Genomic DNA, 19,368 nt, shown 5'->3' on the forward strand with positions numbered 1-19,368 from the left:
AATACGAGACAGGAATAAGGCTGGTACTAGTTTGTTCACCTAACGTATAAATACGGCGCAGGTGGATACAGCAGTTAGTTAACCTAGTTCGAGTTACCCAAGTGAAGCCTCACCCACGATACAACGTGCGGTGAAGTAAGGCCTGTTTGGCCCCAAATAGAGCATTGAGACCGCGTGCGAATTAATAGCTGAAGTATCAGAGTTTAACGCTGTACCGTCGAGTTCGACCTATTCTATTATTTCAGTAATAGTCTATTTATGTATAGTGTATCGTGCGGCTACCGTTCTACAGTGACCAGCATTACCAACGCTTCCTCGCACCAGCTAGTGTGCTTATCCAGGCTGGGCAGCTTACCCTGGCGCCTTCACCCGAGGAGCCCTAGACGAGGACCGTGTGGACATGTACACTGGATAACCTACCCGACGACTACATAGCCCTTTTCGGCTGGATTATATTTGCTTTGGTCCTGTAACGGATGGAGCGGAGAATCGTCTACACCCACAATTGTGTGGGATTTACCCTGTGAGGAGCATCGTCGAGCCTGCCTCTAGGACGCCCGAGGCTGGCTAGCTTTCTTCAATGCGGAGCTGCATACCGGAGAATAGCTGCTGCTTTCGTCTGCCGATCAAGGGAGTAATGCACCGTCTCCCGTAGCAGGAGCTTATTGAGTCCCCGTTGATCCAGACTTTGCTACCGACAAATCCTCTCCCCTTGCTGGCCTACAACCGGAGGGACCCTACCAGTATCTCCCGCTGCCTTACTAGTGTACCATAGATATAATTCCTAAGATACAGGTGGTATTCATTATCTCCTGCGTAATATGATAATGGACTTACGTTATTGATTTACTCACGCACATTCTTTCGCCTTATAAGCGCGACCCTACGTAAAGTATTGTTATATACTATCATTGCTGCTAATAAATATTATTATAACCCAATATTGTTGTGGAACCGTGTCATTGTGGAGGTGTTCATATCATATACCTGTGTACTGTATGGCCAGTAGTAATGTACATAAGACAGTAGTGGTTTAATGATACCATACTTATTAATACAGTCAGGGAATTGTACCCCTCAGTTACAATTGGTCCTTCGAGCCGGATGGTAATTAGCGTAATATTAATATAATATTAATATTAACATGGCCGATGATGAACACTCCACAAACGGTTCTCCTAAGCTAGATCGCCCGGAGCGCAGACGGCAGCCACCTCTTCACCTAGAGGACTACGTTGTCAGTCCAATACCTAGCTTTAAAAAGAAGTTAAATATGGATAAAGTAACTAAAGCGGATAGTAAAAGTATGTCAAACCCTACCGACCAGGCGACCCCGCCAGTAGAGACCCTAGTGGGTTCTAACGTAACTAACCAAGCTCACGGGGGGGACCAGGAGGGACCTGACATGACTTTACCCCCCGCCGACGCCAACGAGGTAGTCCCCGGAGAGCTCCAGGATAAAGAAAGCGCTCCAGGGACGGAACCCGACCCACTACCAGAAGAGACGCACACACAGGAGATGGATCTCCTCGGAGCGCGACAGGAGAACGGATCTCCAACGAGCACTGCCAGAAGCCGATCACCTCCGCCTGTGTCTTCCCCCAGCGAAGCGGACAAGATGCTGGCGCAGGCACTCATCGCCACCCTGGCAGCCTCCACCGAACGCGATCGACTTCAGGGTGAACGCGATCGACTCCAAGCGCAACAGACGAGCGAGCGCGAACAAGCTGCAGACGAGCGAGCGCGCTTCCAGGCGCAACAAAGGAGTGAAGACGACCGCATAAGACTGGAGACCAGACGCCTTCAGACGGAAGAGAACATTGAAAGAAGCCGTGCCGATGCGCAGCACGCCGCCGCCAATGCGCAGCGCGACGCCGCCAATGCCCAGCGCGAAGCAGCGCGCGACGCCGCCCATGCCCAGCGCGAGGCAGAGCGCGACCGGCTGCAGGCGCAGCTGATGGACAAATTGATTGCCATGGCGACACCCCCTCACTCCGCACGGAGCTCCCGGAGATCATCACGACAAGGGTCTAGGACGCATTCCCCTACCCGACCAAGCGACCCGGGACCCCGCCAACAGGAGGATCCTGTCCACGTCTCCGAACCCCCTCCCCGGCCGGTCCATACGAGACCCAGCAACCGGGAAGAACCGGACCACGCCGAGAGACTGAACAGAAGACTCCAGGACCTAGCAGAGGAAGAGGAGGAGGAAGAGGAGGAATGTCAAGCTGACCAGCAGCAACGTACTCTGGACCAGGAGGCCCAGTACAGCCCCGACCAGCAGCAACGTACTCTGGACCAGGAGGCCCAGTACAGCCCCGACCAGCAGCAACGTACTCTGGACCAGGAGGTCCAGTACAGCCCAGACGTCAGCCCCGAGGCACTGCGCTACAAACCCCCGACTCAACTCACGGGTGAGTTGGACGCACCGCCAGCCCCGAGGAACAGCACCTGGGCACCCGACCTTCGGTACCCACCAAGTACCAGCCCAAGACGACACGCCCGGGGAGACTCGCCCAGGAGGCCTCTCCCCCAACGCTCACTGATGTGCCAGCCATCCATGGCATCGTACCTTGGCACACCGACGTTCCCGGACTTCACACACGAGAACAGAGCACAGTACACAGAGCTACGAATGTGCTTAGAGACAATGATGTCCGATGTACCGGATGAAACGTACAAGTATGCTATCCTACTCAAGCACCTGAAGGTGCCCAGAGCGCACAATATAGCGCTGGCATATTCCAACTCTACTACCTCATACACCGCGGCTCTAGTAGCCCTCGACCAACGTTATGGACGCATATGGGACTACGTGATACAGGAGATAAGAGACATTGACCGTCTCCCCCCAGCCAGAGACAACAGAGCACTGGATGACCTCTCTATCAAGGTACAGTCCCTGGTAGGGATGCTGGGGTCCCAAAAGGAAAAAGGGATATACGAACTGTACGCTAACTCTAATGTAGAGAGAATATTAGAGAAGCTCCCTCCCGCCCGACAAGAGCGTTTTCGGCGGCAGAGAGACCACCGTGACCCCAACGGCCCAGAGGCATCCTTCCTAGACCTGTCTGAGTTCCTCGCCAGGGAGGTCAGCAGCTTACGACTGGACACGTTCGTATGGAGTGGACCAAGCCCAAGACTAGGACCTCGGGGATCAACTGATAACCGCCGGTCGGTGACCGTTATGCACCAAGCCGAATCAGTACCGCAGCACAAGAACCACAACACCCCCTCGACGAAAGAGGAGTGGAAGATTGAATGCCAGTACTGTGAAGGGGAACATCGGCTATATCAATGCGAAGATTTCAAGAAGCTGACCACGGATGAGGTGAGTCAGTGGATCAAGGACCACCGCCGCTGCGCGCGCAGCCACATGGCAGCTGAGTGCCGCTTGAAGAAGAAGTGCGGCAGGTGCGGCGGCGCCCACTTGGAGGTCCTGCATGACATCAACAGGCGTCAGCCAGGACAACAGAGTGGGCCCGTCGCGGTAATGTACCATGCCGAGGCGGTGGCACCAGTACCGAAGAGCCACCAGACCGCCCCCTACTGTACCTACTGCGACGGCGGACACTGGATGGCACAGTGCGCCGAATATAAGACACTGAACCCCGCCCAAGTTGAACAGTGGCGTGAGGCGGCCCAGGCGGGCGCCGCTTACCGCGCAGCACGGTGCGGGGCCCTCCAGAAGACCCAAAGCCACCGACCAACAGGAGTGCTCCACATTGACCAGCGTAGCGGGACCCCCCGGGTGCTCATCAAAGTGGTCAGAGTGCTCCTGAGCTACGAGGACAAGGTCCTGGACACTTACGCCGTCCTGGACGATGGGTCTGAGGGGACTCTTCTCCTCGCTTCCGCAGCAGCCCAGTTGGGCCTGCGGGGTGCCAAAGGTGCCATGACAATGCGCACCATCAGAAGGGACCAGAAGACCATAAAAGGTGAGAAGGTCTCCTTCAAGATAGCAGCGGTGGACCAGCCCGAGAAGCAGTATAGTATAACCAACGTCTTCACCAGCCACGACATAGGCCTATCACAGTACACCTACCCCATCCCACAGCTGATGGCCAAGTATGTGCACCTACGTCAACTACCTATACCGCTTATCGACGGCGCCACACCGACCCTGCTCATCGGCTCCGACCACGCGGACCTCATTCTCCCAATTGAGGCGGCCCACATCGGACCCAAAGGATGCCCAGTCGCGGTTCAGACCTGACTGGGGTGGACGCTCCAGGGCCCCCTCTACGGACTTGACAGTCAACCCACGTCTACACGCTGCCTACACACAAAGGCGAGCGACACCGGCCAGTCCCTCGTACAGCCCGTTGAGAGGCTATTGACATTAAGCGAGAGGCCTGTGAGAGAACCGTGGGCACAAGAGGGAGTTCGGAACTCCACCCCCCTCAGCTGCGCTCCAGACGTAGCTGACCTCGAACCCAGCACCCCAAGCGACTCCTTGACGGGGCGGCCAGAACCGGCCCCTCCTCAGACGGGGTACAGAGCAAACAAGAGAAACAGACGGAGGAGGAGGAGGCACAGCCAAGCACAGATCAAAGCAGTCTCAGGCCCGCTTCCTCCTAAGCCCCCCTTCATCCCGTCCAGTCGTCATGATCATAGACCAGTCACTACCCCGAGCTGCGTGGCCGGCCGGCCGCGTAAGCAAAGTGACCACTGGTGCCGACGGAAAGGTCAGAGCGGCAGAAGTGCTCGCCCAGGGGCAGACATACACCCGACCCGTGGCGAGGCTGATCGAGTCGCCAAGGCTCCCCGACTCTCCTAATGACGACCATGACCCACTGACTTTGTGAACTGCCCTACCCTCACAACGGACATTGAGTAGTGGACAGTGCGGTTAATCTGTCTCTGCTTATCTAATTAGGTGGGACTAATTAGGAGGCGGCTGTTACGAAGGATCAGATTAAACCGAATATATATATTTACTGATTGATATATATTGCATAATATTTGTATATCGTCTGATATCCCTTGTGTATTCTTTGTACATATACACGGAATATCCCTTTAACCTAGTACAGACCATAATATTTCGTTCTCCTATTGGACAGCGGTCCCTTAGGCGCCACTGCCATACCCCCAAGGTCTGGTTCAAAGTCACCGCCAAAGACATGCCTGTACATGAACGGCTCTGCGCAAGAATACGAGACAGGAATAAGGCTGGTACTAGTTTGTTCACCTAACGTATAAATACGGCGCAGGTGGATACAGCAGTTAGTTAACCTAGTTCGAGTTACCCAAGTGAAGCCTCACCCACGATACAACGTGCGGTGAAGTAAGGCCTGTTTGGCCCCAAATAGAGCATTGAGACCGCGTGCGAATTAATAGCTGAAGTATCAGAGTTTAACGCTGTACCGTCGAGTTCGACCTATTCTATTATTTCAGTAATAGTCTATTTATGTATAGTGTATCGTGCGGCTACCGTTCTACAGTGACCAGCATTACCAACGCTTCCTCGCACCAGCTAGTGTGCTTATCCAGGCTGGGCAGCTTACCCTGGCGCCTTCACCCGAGGAGCCCTAGACGAGGACCGTGTGGACATGTACACTGGATAACCTACCCGACGACTACATAGCCCTTTTCGGCTGGATTATATTTGCTTTGGTCCTGTAACGGATGGAGCGGAGAATCGTCTACACCCACAATTGTGTGGGATTTACCCTGTGAGGAGCATCATCGAGCCCGCCTCTAGGACGCCCGAGGCTGGCTAGCTTTCTTCAATGCGGAGCTGCATACCGGAGAATAGCTGCTGCTTTCGTCTGCCGATCAAGGGAGTAATGCACCGTCTCCCGTAGCAGGAGCTTATTGAGTCCCCGTTGATCCAGACTTTGCTACCGACAAATCCTCTCCCCTTGCTGGCCTACAACCGGAGGGACCCTACCAGTATCTCCCGCTGCCTTACTAGTGTACCATAGATATAATTCCTAAGATACAGGTGGTATTCATTATCTCCTGCGTAATATGATAATGGACTTACGTTATTGATTTACTCACGCACATTCTTTCGCCTTATAAGCGCGACCCTACGTAAAGTATTGTTATATACTATCATTGCTGCTAATAAATATTATTATAACCCAATATTGTTGTGGAACCGTGTCATTGTGGAGGTGTTCATATCATATACCTGTGTACTGTATGGCCAGTAGTAATGTACATAAGACAGTAGTGGTTTAATGATACCATACTTATTAATACAGTCAGGGAATTGTACCCCTCAGTTACATCAAGCATCATCTTAACCAACCAGAAGTCCCCTCAAAATGTCAACAACGGAAGGGCCCTCAAAGTATTCTTTTGCCCAGTGTAGTATAACTATAATTATATTAACTCCCATTTTGGAACTCAAGATAAAGGTTTTAGATTAAATCCTCAGGTGACTTAACTAGAAAATCGTTACAGGGACCAGTTGTCTGTGTGTAAATAAGTATCATGCAAGCAGGGATGTCTCAACAGAGACCAACTTTACATACAGACACCTACATACAAGTCAGCTTCAAAGGAACATACACAAAGAAACAGGTTTGATCACATTATAGTGTGATTTATCAGGGCCTGGTGCATAAAACAGAGACAGAAGAAAACCGCCCAAGAAATAGCTAGGCTTCTACTTTCTACTTTGGAAAAGTGAATTGATAGATTAGAAGCCAAATACAACTTAAGTTGCAATTCTAGGTATAATAAAGTATATATCTTTTAATAATAACTCATTCTGTAACTAAGTAATTCAAGGATCAGGATATGCTGTGATTGAAACTGGAGAGGGGGACAGCTGACAAAGAGTATTTGCATACACACAGGTCAGCAGCTGTGGCTCACAGAGGTGTGAGAAGTTAACTTTTCTGATAAACAAAGACACAGACAGTGGGAGGATTTGATATGGATTAAGAATGTATTGAAAAAAATCTTTAAAAGGTAATTGTCTAGATGAAATATAATTTTGATTAAACTACAAATATCACTGAAATGATGTGTTCAATGAGGGGAACATAATGATATTAAATTTGAAGTGGGTTATAGCCAAATTTACAGGATTAATGAAAGAGAACTTGCAATTAGTTTATATTAGTATTAAATAATGTAATCATTTAGAAAGGCATGGTTTAAGACTTTAAGGAAGCTAGGTAAATCATTTGAATAAGTCAAATGATGAAATGCAATCTTTATACACTGAAATGGAAATAATTAATGTGAATATAAGCTTTGTGGGTTTACTTTGGCACAAATGAGTAATGATTTATGTTGACATGTGTGTCCTTGAGAGAAGTACATTAATATTTATGTATCATGTTTAGCTAAATTAATAGTGACAATGATTTTAGCCTTAAAATGATTTGGAAAGAAATGCTGTCTTAAGCCGAGCCGTGGTAAGGCACGCCTACATTTCAAATTCAAAATAGCTGTTTGGAGATTGGAGGAAAACCGGTTGTGATGTCACTTTCTGTGAGGTCATAACCGGGACCAGGGTCTACTATAAGTAGAGGGCCGCGAGACACTGGAGGAGAGAGATCAATGAGAAAGGCGAAGAAGACTTGGACAAGACACCTCATTGATGAAGAACAATTTCATATACACGCTGCCAAAAAGAGATCACAGAAGACGGCGTTGATAATATCAAGTGGACATTTTTGTTAGAATATTTTGGATGCTGTTCAGAGCTTGAACTTCTGTTTACATCAAGTGTTTTTGAGAGGAACTATTGATTGATTCTTGTGGTCAATAAATATTCGATCAGAAGACATTGAGCGAATGTTTGGACTCAGTTTTTAACCTGTTAAGCCTTAAGGTCCCCCTATAGGGGGACCCTGCTTTGCTTTATCATAAATCGATCAATAGAGACCATATTAGATCCCCAATTATCATATCATGGGGTATCATTGGAAAGCCACACTCATTGGCTACAACCCTGTGCAAAGATCGCCAAATGATTGACGGAGCTAGAGCCCCGGGAGTCGGGGGTGGTAATGTGTACTTTTGCGTACTTTGGGGCACGCCTCACATATCGGCATGTAACTCAAGAACCGCTGAACGGATTTTGTCACCTGAAAGGGCAATCGACAGGCAACAAATAGGGCTTTAATTCTATCTATATATTGTATTAAAAGAAATGCACAACCGAGCCACTAGAGGTCGGCAAAGAATCGTCCACATGTGGGCCCTTGGATGTTAAGAGGTCAATGTTTTAAAATATTTTTTTTTGTAGCCAAGAGTAAAGACCATAACCCTATCAAAAACAGTAGTCAAAGTGTATATTTTCATTTTTACCGATGTTTTATATGTTTTATCGGAAATACAAATTTATCGGAAAATGCGAATTACCGTAAAAACCGCAAGAAATGACTAAATCCAGATTCAACCCTGCCATTGGAAAGAGGAGCATTTTCCCTATCCATAGATGTATGATTTGGCCATAATAAGGTCAAGGTCAAGTTCAAGGTCAAATATGAATTTATAATTAAAGTCGATTATCATTAATTACTGTATCTACAAATCCTTCTGTTTAATCATCTTCCCGTGGTTTATTTGCTTAGATTTTTTGTACACATGATCTCAATAAGGTGGTGAATGAGCTCAGTGAGCATTTTCTCGTGCCCCGCATCAATTTTTGATCATCATCATCAAAATGACACTTCAAAATGACACTGGAAATACATACCCCCAGGTCCCTAGATGTTCCTAGATACCAAGAACATGCAAATTGACCTTGCAGTGGAGCAATCTTCCATTTACTTAGGCATGTACCTTTTAGGCGAAAACGGTCTACAGATTAACAGGTTAACAGAATACTACATCTGGTTTGAGACAACAGCAAAAACAACGAGAGTACTGTATACTGTAGACAGTGTATCATCAGAGGAAGATACAACACCAGGGCCCCCAAAGGTCTAGGGACGGCTCTGCTGTAACATGTATTTACCTTTGGAGTGCTCCCAGACTATGGTGGGCCGTGGGTATCCTTCAGCAGAGCAGTTCAGAGTCACCGTTTTCCCATAGATCCCATCCTGGTCCTCGGGCTGAACCACAAACTGGGGAGGAACTGAAAACCCGCACAAAAGCAAGATACTTTAATTAAGTAATACTTGTGTAAAGAACAAAATAGAGAAAGTGACATTAATACTTATGTAGAGAACGAGATACGTAGAGAAAGCGATATTAATACTTATGTAGAGAACGAGATACGTAGAGAAAGCTATATTAATACTTATGTAGAGAACGAGATACGTAGAGAAAGTGATATTAATACTTATGTAGAGAACGAGATAATGTACGTAGAGGAAGTGATATTAATACTTATGTAGAGAACGAGATACGTAGAGAAAGTGACATTAATACTTGTGTAGAGAACGAGATACGTAGGGAAAGTGACATTAATCCTTATGTAGAGAACGAGATACAGTATGTAGAGAAAGTGTGGCAAATGCAGCAGGAATGGAACATAAACATCAAAGCAAAAAGCTAAGCAAAAACGCGTCACCATTCAGAAAAAAAAGAGTGTGTAACATAAAACCTTTAGTGACTGAAGCTGTTTCTCAGGTGGAATGTGGTATCTTTAGTGACTGAAGCTGTTCTCTCAGGTAGAATGTGGTATCTTTAGTGACTGAAGCTGTTCTCTCAGGTAGAATGTGGTATCTTTAGTGACTGAAGCTGTTCTCAGGTAGAATGTGGTATCTTTCAGAAAGTTACATGTAGGGATGTACGGATACTGAACATAATACCAGATAGTGAAAGTAGAGTAATGGTACTGGAGAATTTCCCAGTACTAAAATGGCAACGGCCACATTTTCAAGCGAATTCGAAGCGAAGTGAATTGATTTCCTAGACATATAGTAGAAAGATGATAGATCTCTCTCATGGAGAAAATTTATTGTATCTCAATGCGTTCTGCTCCTAATCCAACTGTCTTAACAGACATTGAATGGGTAGAACACGTCTTTCCTAGAGTATCAGGTTCTGTGGCTCTAATGTTATTGATTGAGTAAAAGTTATTGTATCAGATGATACTATACAGTAAACCAGGGCCGTGCACAAACATTTTGGGGGGCAGGGGCTCAAGCAAAAAAAAAGAAAAAGGGCACTCACCCCACCCACATGCACTATTCCTACCCGACGTTGCCACACCTCCGACACCCCAACCTTGCCAGGCTAAACAAAGTGGACGTTACGGCTCCCTGGATAGGTCATTACTCGTCCGTGGCCAAGAGGAGCAAAACTGGAGCAGGGCTTTTTGAAGAGGGGAGCAGGTGTGTTTCAACATAGGGGCTGGAGCCGGCCCAAGACCAAACAGCCCTAGGTCTTTATGTCCTTCATAATGAGGCCATGCTCTCAACCCACCCCCACATGGTACTTTTTTAATTCATGAGGTGTATTTTTTTCGTGGATACTACTATATATTTCCTCCTTTATATTTGATAGAATTTCAATCAAAAATAAAGAAAATAATTCAATACGGTTAACACCAGTCAAAAAAGCATACTTTTTGACTCTGAGGGCAAAAGAGCAGGGGCTCGAGCCCCCCCTTGGGTCCTGCCTGTGCACGTGACTGCAGTGAACAAGGAAACACATCTAACATATCTTTCCATAACTTGGAAAGTCTGCCTTTAATTGTCGTGCTCCAAACTCATGGAACGAATACACCGCTAACCTATGGACAGTTTAAAGCCATGGTCATAAACCACTGTGTATTGCTGTGTAACCGTTTTACAGTAACTGATTATTCTTTATTCCTTTTATTTATTCATCCTTTTTACTCCTTTATTTTTCCAGGGTAAATCAACTCAAATAAAATTTGTATAGCCCGAGATCACATGGAATTTCCCCCAAGAAACAAAGAACAAAAACCACCATAAAATCCATATATGCGACACTCTCAGACTTTCCCCAATGAAGATAAGGAACGACTCACTAAAACCTAGCAATAGGAAAAAAATGTGTCCACCATTCATTGGTTTTCTGAGCATGCATGCTCTTTTACAGCAATGCCCTGCTTCACACTCACACAGTTACAGTACATGCATTTACTGCCCGGTACAACCACAGTCTGACACTGTTGACCACTAGGAGCTGCCCAGTACAACCACAGACTGACACTGTTGACCACTAGGAGCTGCCCAGTACAACCACAGTCTGACACTGTTGACCACTAGGAGCTGCCCAGTACAACCACAGTCTGACACTGTTGACCACTAGGAGCTGCCTGGTACAACCACAGTCTGACACTGTTGACCACTAGGAGCTGCCCGGTACAACCACAGTCTGACACTGTTGACCACTAGGAGCTGCCCAGTACAACCACAGTCTGACACTGTTGACCACTAGGAGCTGCCTGGTACAACCACAGTCTGACACTGTTGACCACTAGGAGCTGCCCAGTACAACCACAGTCTGACACTGTTGACCACTAGGAGCTGCTCGGTACAACCACAGTCTGACACTGTCAGCCACTGAGCAGCTCCACTGGAGCAGTTTGGGGGTAAAGTGCCTTGCTCAAAGCGCCTCAGTGGTTGGTATTGAAGGACAGGAGAGTCTTTTTAATATTCCTGTGTTTTGTCTTTTAGCTGCATGTCTGTAGAGACTCAACATTATTGTAAATGACGGACTTCAGGTTTTAAATAAAGGTTTGAAATGAAATGAAATCTACAGTATGCAGTGAAACAGTAGACAGTGTTTTTTCCCACCTCTGACGATCAGCTGGCTCTGATGCTCCACGGCGGCCGCCTCGTTGCGGGCGATGCAGGTGTAGTTGCCGTTGTGGTCGGGGGTGAGGTTGGAGATGCGAAGCGAGCTGGTGAAGTCGATGTTGTCAACGGTGACGCCCAGGCTGGTCGGGATGGGCCGTCCGTCCTTCTGCCAGGCGATGTCCAGGGGCTGGTCACCCGACATCACCACACAGGGGATGAACACACGCTGACCAATGGTGAACCGCTGGAACTCAAAGGGCTGGATGTAGGGAGGGACTGGGGAGCAGAGGAGGGAGAGAGACAGACAGAGAGAGACACGGTAACCAGAATTAATTCAAGGAAGGGGGAGACAGAGACAGACAGACAGACAGGTAAAGGCAGAATTAATTTAAGAAAGGGGGAGACAGAGAGAGAGAAAGAGCAGACAGATAGACAGACAAAGAGAGAGATGAAGCCACAGACAGACAGACAGACAGACAGAAAGGATCAAATGTGATTCCTGAAGTCTAGAAGAAAATCCTTCCTCCCTGGATTCCATGAGAGGTACGTTGCACTCTCCCCCCCCCCCCCCCCCCCCCGAGTAAATCCCCCAATCTTCTATTGAAGTAACATAAAAGCTCAGAATAGCTACAGTAGGGATCCTGCAAAAACTCCACATCATTCTCAGCTTTTAGCACAAAATGCTGTGAGAGCATTCAAATAAAGTAAGGGTGACTCATATTGATTCTGTTAATATATGTCTGTCTGTCTGTCTGTCTGTCTGTCTGTCTGTCTGTCTGTCTGTCTGTCTGTCTGTCTGTCTGTCTGTCTGTCTGTCTGTCTGTCTGTCTGTCTGTCTGTCTGTCTGTCTGTCTGTCTGTCTGTCTGTCTCTATCTATCTATCTATCTATCTATCTATCTATCTATCTATCTATCTATCTATCTATCTATCTATCTATCTATCTATCTATCTATCTATCTATCTATCTATCTATCTATCTATCTATCTATCTATCTATCTATCTATCTATCTATCTATCTATCTATCTATCTATCTATCTATCTATCTATCTATCTATCTATCTATCTATCTATCTATCTATCTATCTATCTATCTATCTATCTATCTATCTATCTATCTATCTGGTGTATGTAGAGGGATAATCCCTAACTTAAACAAATGATCACAGACAGTCTGACGTTATGTACTTCTGTATATTTTCTTCTTAGGATGGATAAGACACCATAGTTACACACAACCTCCTCCAGGTATACACATCAATCCCCTATCAAACCCACCCTTCTCAAGTCAATAACTCTAAGTGAATGGTTAATCAGGAGGATGAGTTGCATTATCTCCAGTCAATAACAGCTGGTCAATCAGAAGGATCAGTTCTGTTATCCCCAGCCAATCACAGCTGCTCATCAACCTATTAAGACATGTTACTATAACCTAGCCCTCATAAATGCAGGATCTTTAGTAAATAAGACCGTTGTTTTAAACAATTCTATTACAACCTACAATTTGTATTTTTTATTTTGAACAGAGACCTGGCTTAGATCCAGTGACATCAGTTCTTTCGCTGAGTTTTGTCAACCGGATGATACGTTTTAAAATCTTTATTATTTGTATACTTTATTTAAACTCAGGAGTCATTGAGGGAGACCCTAATTTTCAATGGCGCAGCCACAGAGTGTACAAGGCATTTGGGCTTACAAAACACACACAATCAATTTAAAACATACAGTAAATCAATCACCAACACACAGTCAAAAATAGTACTCAGTTTTAGGTCACGTTGTAAGAGACTCACTGGTCATGGATGTGGCCTCGCTGCCAGACTCACTGGTCGTGGAGGTGGCCTCGCTGCCAGACTCGCTGGTCATGGAGGTGGCCTCGCTGCCAGACTCACTGGTCGTGGAGGTGGCATTGCTGCCAGACTCACTGGTCATGGAGGTGACATTGCTGCCAGACTCACTGGTCATGAATGTGGCCTCGCTGCCAGACTCACTGGTCATGGAGGTGGCCTCGCTGCCAGACTCACTGGTCATGGAGGTGGCCTCACTGCCACACTCACTGGTCATGGAGGTGGCCTCACTGCCAGACTCACTGGTCGTGGAGGTGGCCTCGCTGCCAGACTCGCTGGTCATGGAGGTGGCCTCGCTGCCAGACTCACTGGTCATGGAGGTGGCCTCGCTGCCAGACTCACTGGTCATGGAGGTGGCCTCGCTGCCAGACTCACTGGTCATGGAGGTGGCCTCGCTGCCAGACTCACTGGTCATGGAGGTGGCCTCGCTGCCAGACTCACTGGTCGTGGAGGTGGCCTCGCTGCCAGACTCACTGTTCGTGGAGGTGGCCTCGCTGCCAGACTCACTGGTCATGGAGGTGGCCTCGCTGCCAGACTCACTGGTCATGGAGGTGGCCTCACTGCCAGACTCACTGGTCATGGAGGTGGCCTCGCTGCCAGACTCACTGGTCATGGAGGTGGCCTCACTGCCACACTCACTGGTCATGGAGGTGGCCTCGCTGCCAGACTCACTGGTCGTGGAGGTGGCCTCGCTGCCAGACTCACTGGTCATGGAGGTGGCCTCGCTGCCAGACTCACTGGTCGTGGAGGTGGCCTCGCTGCCAGACTCACTGGTCGTGGAGAAAACGTGCAGTTCCCTCTCGCATCAATAATGAAAGATCTGTTGATAATTCTCTCTGCTCCGTGTAGCAGCTTAACTCAGTTTCATGATGTAAATGACTTAGTTGATCAGTTTAATGTTAATCAGTTTTAGATTACATTGCCCCGGATAGAGCAAGGTCATCACGTCCTTCAAATCCATCACCTTAGGTAAGTGATGATACTCAACTAAAAAGAGGATGTAGGAGAGCAGAACTAAGGTGGAGGAAAACTAACCTACAAGTCCACCTCCTTCATGTGAGAGAGTTATTGTCTGCTTATAATTTATTGATTTCTTTTTTTTTTTACTTAGGTATTTTACAAACCTTGTATCTGTGAAAAAGCACAGCTCTGGAGTTATGTTTAGCACCATTGATTGACTTGTAAACCCTGCTCCTTCAACTGTTTTGGCCTCCGCTGTTGAAGATTGTGATACGTTCTTAGCTTACTTTGTTGAGAAGGTAAAGGGTATCAAAGCCTCTATAGCGCCCCCTACCTCATGTACAACTTCTCCAGTCTCCTCCCCCACATTGTTGAGTGAATTTACTCCTATTTCCCTGAATAATCTGCTTGATATTGTGTCACACATGCAGTTATCCTCCTGTGGCCTTGACACTCTACCCCCCCCCCCCCCATATTTTTCAAAGAGGTATTTGAAGTCATTGCCTCTTGTCTTTTCTCTATTGTAGATGCATCTCTATTCTTCTGTTTGTTCCCAGACTATTTCAAACAAGCCTGTACTCAGCCCCTTTTAAACAAATGTGGCCTTGATTCAACACTCCCTCATTATTACAGACCAATCCCTAAATGACCCTTTGTAAAAAAAAAAAATGAAAAGGCTGTTGCTAAACCATTACTGGAAATAGTGGAAGCTAATGGTATTCTTAAGCATTTCAATCTGGTTTTCGCCAGCTGCATAATACTGAAACTGCTCTGCTGAAAGTCACTAATGATACGCTTATGAATGCAGATTCTGTTCATCACTCCATTTTAGTAGTGTTCGACTCGTCTGCCACCTTTAACACTATTGATGATCATACCATCTTGCCGGATGGACTAAAGCACTGGGCCAGTATCCTCAAATGGTTCTCCTCGTGTCTTACAGACAGATCTTTCAGTGTGGCTATTGATGGTTTTGTCTAATCTTTGTCTAATGTCATGTGGGGTCCCACAAGGTTCAAACCTTGGTCCCATTTTGTTCTGCTTGTACTGTATATGCTCCCCCATGGTCATTTGTTGCCTACCATTGTTATGCATATAACACCCAGCTTTATGTATAATTTTTATCTGACTGGCTTTTCTTTTCTTTTTCTTTTTGATAAAACAGAAATCTTGTTAATTTTGGTAAGAGCATTAGACCTTACCTCAGGCCTTTAACCCTTTCACTGCCGCACTACAGCAGGTTAACCCTTTCACTGCCGCACTACAGAAGGTTAACCCTTTACTATCACACTACCGACGGGGTAACCGTCGGTAGTGTGATAGTAAAGGATTAACCTTCTGTAGTGCGGCAGTGAAAGGGTTAACAGGGAATAGAAATGGTGTTGTGTTTGACCATCACATTGAGAAATTAGTTGTTTTTTACAACTCAGACATATTACCAAAATCAGTTCAGCATTGCCTCAAATATTATAGAACAAATTGCTTTTATCTCCTCCCACCTGGATTACTGTAACTCCCTATTTTCTTGTTTAAGCGAGTCTGCAAGTGCTCGACTTCAACAGTTTCAGAACGCGGCAACCAGGCTTTTGACACTACACTACACAAAGAGAGCACATTACCCCCATTCTGCCTCCACTTACACTGGCCTCCTGTACGCTTCAGAATTCAGTTCAACATCCTCCTGATCACATGCAAAGCCCTCCATGGCATGGCACCCTCTTCTGAACTTATAACTGATCTTCTGACCAATTGTTCTTAAGTATCCCACGGTCCAGACTCAAAACAAAGGGGGGCCATGCATTTTATAATTTTAGCTTCAACACTATGGAATCGCCTCCCCCCCACTGTCTATATTCTAATCAAATAGAATATACATTTTTAATATAGGCGTAGTATAATGCAGTATACTGCATATACATATAGGCTACTGCATGCAAAAAACTGCATGTGATTAGCATAATGTGGGCAGGTCTATAAAGAGGAGACTCAGAGAAACCTTTTTCATTCTGATATCTTGAGGTGTCAGGTCGAGGGCCCCTTTGAAAATGGCCATGGCAATTTTTGCCTCACCAGCATTTTTGCCTAACCTTGGAGCATTATTTATCCACCTTACCGACAGGTTAGCATGCCAGTGTTGGTACCAATTGTATTCCTTGGATTGTCTAGTTTCATAATACCAGTGTCATCACTCTAGCTTTAGAAATCAGCCTCTGAAACACAGTAATGCCAGTGCCCCATAGGTCTCTGAGGATTCATTTTACATTGAGAATACATACGGGTTACTTTTGACCATCTGCATCTGAGGTAAACCTTTTAAAAACCCTCTCGTATAGGCTGGCGTTTCTATAGATTTGTAGCTCTGTTGTTTTATTTGTCTTTTAATTTTGTCTTGTTTGTTTTTATATTGCTTTCATTGTCGAGTATCTGTTTACGTATTATGAATAGTATTTTGTTATTACATTTTTTTTTTTACTTGCTGTTTTCATGCTGTGTACATTTTTATTATCAACCGCGAAACACTTTGGAAGCACCGTTTTGAAAAGTACTATATAAATAAAGTTTACTTACACTTACAGTACCCACTTCTCAGGGGAATCTCCAGCCATTGCACAAGTCATCTCCGATTGAGAATCAGATGAGTTCGAATAACATTGAAATAAGCAGCACTTTAGCCTCTTATTTAATTCACAACAAAGCAGGGATAATGGACTCATGGGATCCCCCAAGACACTCCAGCATTTTAAGCATGAGCAGAGTAAATTAACGAACGCTCTCTAGCACACTGTGGGAAGCCTTGCTTTATATCATCTCTCTCTCTCTCTCTCTCTCTCTCTCTCTCTCTCTCTCTCTCTCTCTCTCTCTCTCTCTCTCTTAACCCCCCTCCTCTTCTTTTATCTCCCTTTATGGAGAAGTCTTAAGTGGTGGCAGCATCATTCATGACATACGGTAGGGAGAGCAAAAGGAGATGAGCCGTAAGCGGGGAAGCGCTTGTTAACATTTCCTATTACGGATTCCGGAGGGTTGATGGAGCTCAGTCGCCCCCTGCACTGTTAATATCAGTGGCACTGATGCATTCTTTATAAGCTACTCTGATATACTCTTGCAAATCAAAAAGATTCATTCATAAGTCTGGGTGCGAAGATGTCAAAGGCACTGCTTCCTGATGCTTCCCACGGGAGAGAAAGGAACTAGAGGAGCGCAATGTTGTCACAAGAGTCAGAACCGGTTTCAAGCAGGAAGGGAACTTTTACCAGTGCAGGCTAATGTGGGCTAGTACAAGATTTACCTATCTGAAGCTCCGCCCTCTTTTCCTTAATCCTCCAAAAGAGGGCAGGGTTTGAGATAGGTCAATTGTCCTGACAAGAGTGGGATCTTGTATGTGAAAAGGCTAGCGTCCAAAATACTTAAAGTGTAAGTTCAGAATTAGTGTATTTCCTACTTAGCAATGATGTTGTCAATCGATAGAGTTCTGTTCTTCATACTGCATATTATACCCAAAATGTAAATGGGGCCAGACTCACAGTCTGGACAAGCCATGAAATAAATGCTGAAACCTACTTTGGGGTGCACTATGTGTGGAGTAGGTTTCAGGACTTGAGTGGCCCTATTGGCTTTGCATTAGTTTTGTGGCTAATACCTTTGTAACACCTTTTGTGCTGCGAAAAGACGCTACCAATCGACAACATGGTCCTCCTTGGAGATCTCGACTGCTCGTGTGGTTGGAGTGGGACAGGCCAGCATTGAGCTGTGGGTCGCGGCAGCCGAGAAGGTTAAGACCACCATATAGCGGCTGAGCGGGATCGGGGTGTTGGTCCTGGGGGGTCTGGGGGTCCTGGGGGTCCTGGAGTGGGGGGGGGGATGTCTTTTGTGGTGTCTGTGGTAATATAATTAATTTTTAGGTTCTGTATTTATTATTTTTGTGATTCTACTGTCATTATTGTTATTGTTAGTGTTATTATTGTCCTGTGAAGTAATGCCTATTATTATTATTGTATTGTGTGGTGTCTTGTGTTGTTTTATATTTCATGTAAATGAAAAGGAAAAATAAAAAGATTTGATAAAAAAAATATAAACATTGGCCCTCCTTCTGGAACCTAAGTAAGTACCTTTGTAAATATCTAGGTACAAATTTCGTACTAACAACTAATTTACCTGGAATCCTCCGAAACAGCAGAGGGTCGGCATCTGTACCATGCTAACCCATTCAACTGGTAGCGCGGAAGCGATTTGTGACTGATCTCAAAATGAGACTAGATTCAAATGTATTGTCATTATACAGCACAAGTACAATACACCATCCAACCAGAGTGCAATAGTAACATACAATGCACAGATGATGAAACTGTGGAATAATATATTGATTCCCGAACTCTCATGTAAAGACACCCCCCTCCCCTCCCCTTTGTCCCCTATCCTGTGTTCCCCCCCCCCACCCATTTGACCTATCAAATGGGACCCCCCCCCCCCTTTTTAACTATATAGGACTCCTCCCGACAGCATTCGAGATCTCTACCTGGGTCATTTCAGCTGATCACCTAGGGCGAGAGCCTCAGCCATTCTCTCTCTCTAAATACTATCTGAGTATTTCTATCTGTCTGGTTAATAAACCTTGTTATTAACACTTTAACTGCCGAAAACGTGTTTAGGCGTCTTTCCTAGCCATGCTCAAGTTGCCGAGGACGCCGCAACTCGTCTTTAATATCAATATTTCAAAAATCTGTGATCGGAATCATATTTCCCATCCGCAGCCCTGAGACCCACTGAAAAGCTCCTCTCAACCCTCTAGCGGTTCAAGAAAGGCATCTGGTGGCCGATCGGCAGATCGAAAAACCGGATGTCAACCTTTAACCCGGCAGGACTCACTCCAT

At 46.1% G+C, this 19,368-nt stretch overlaps 1 protein-coding gene across 1 annotated transcript in view; it reads right to left on the bottom strand.

The window, feature by feature from the left end:
• The window catches only part of dscamb (Down syndrome cell adhesion molecule b), a gene marked incomplete at both ends in the record, with an annotated part of 450,395 nt that overhangs the window by 116,030 nt on the left and 314,997 nt on the right, over positions 1-19,368 (bottom strand). The window contains 2 exon segments of the mRNA XM_084312177.1: positions 8,933-9,052; positions 11,691-11,969. Of these exon segments, the coding sequence (XP_084168303.1) occupies positions 8,933-9,052; positions 11,691-11,969 (399 nt within the window).

This window comes from Notolepis coatsorum (genome assembly GCF_963971535.1).
Source record: "Notolepis coatsorum genome assembly, chromosome: 1".
NCBI classification, from domain to species: domain Eukaryota; kingdom Metazoa; phylum Chordata; class Actinopteri; order Aulopiformes; family Paralepididae; genus Notolepis; species Notolepis coatsorum.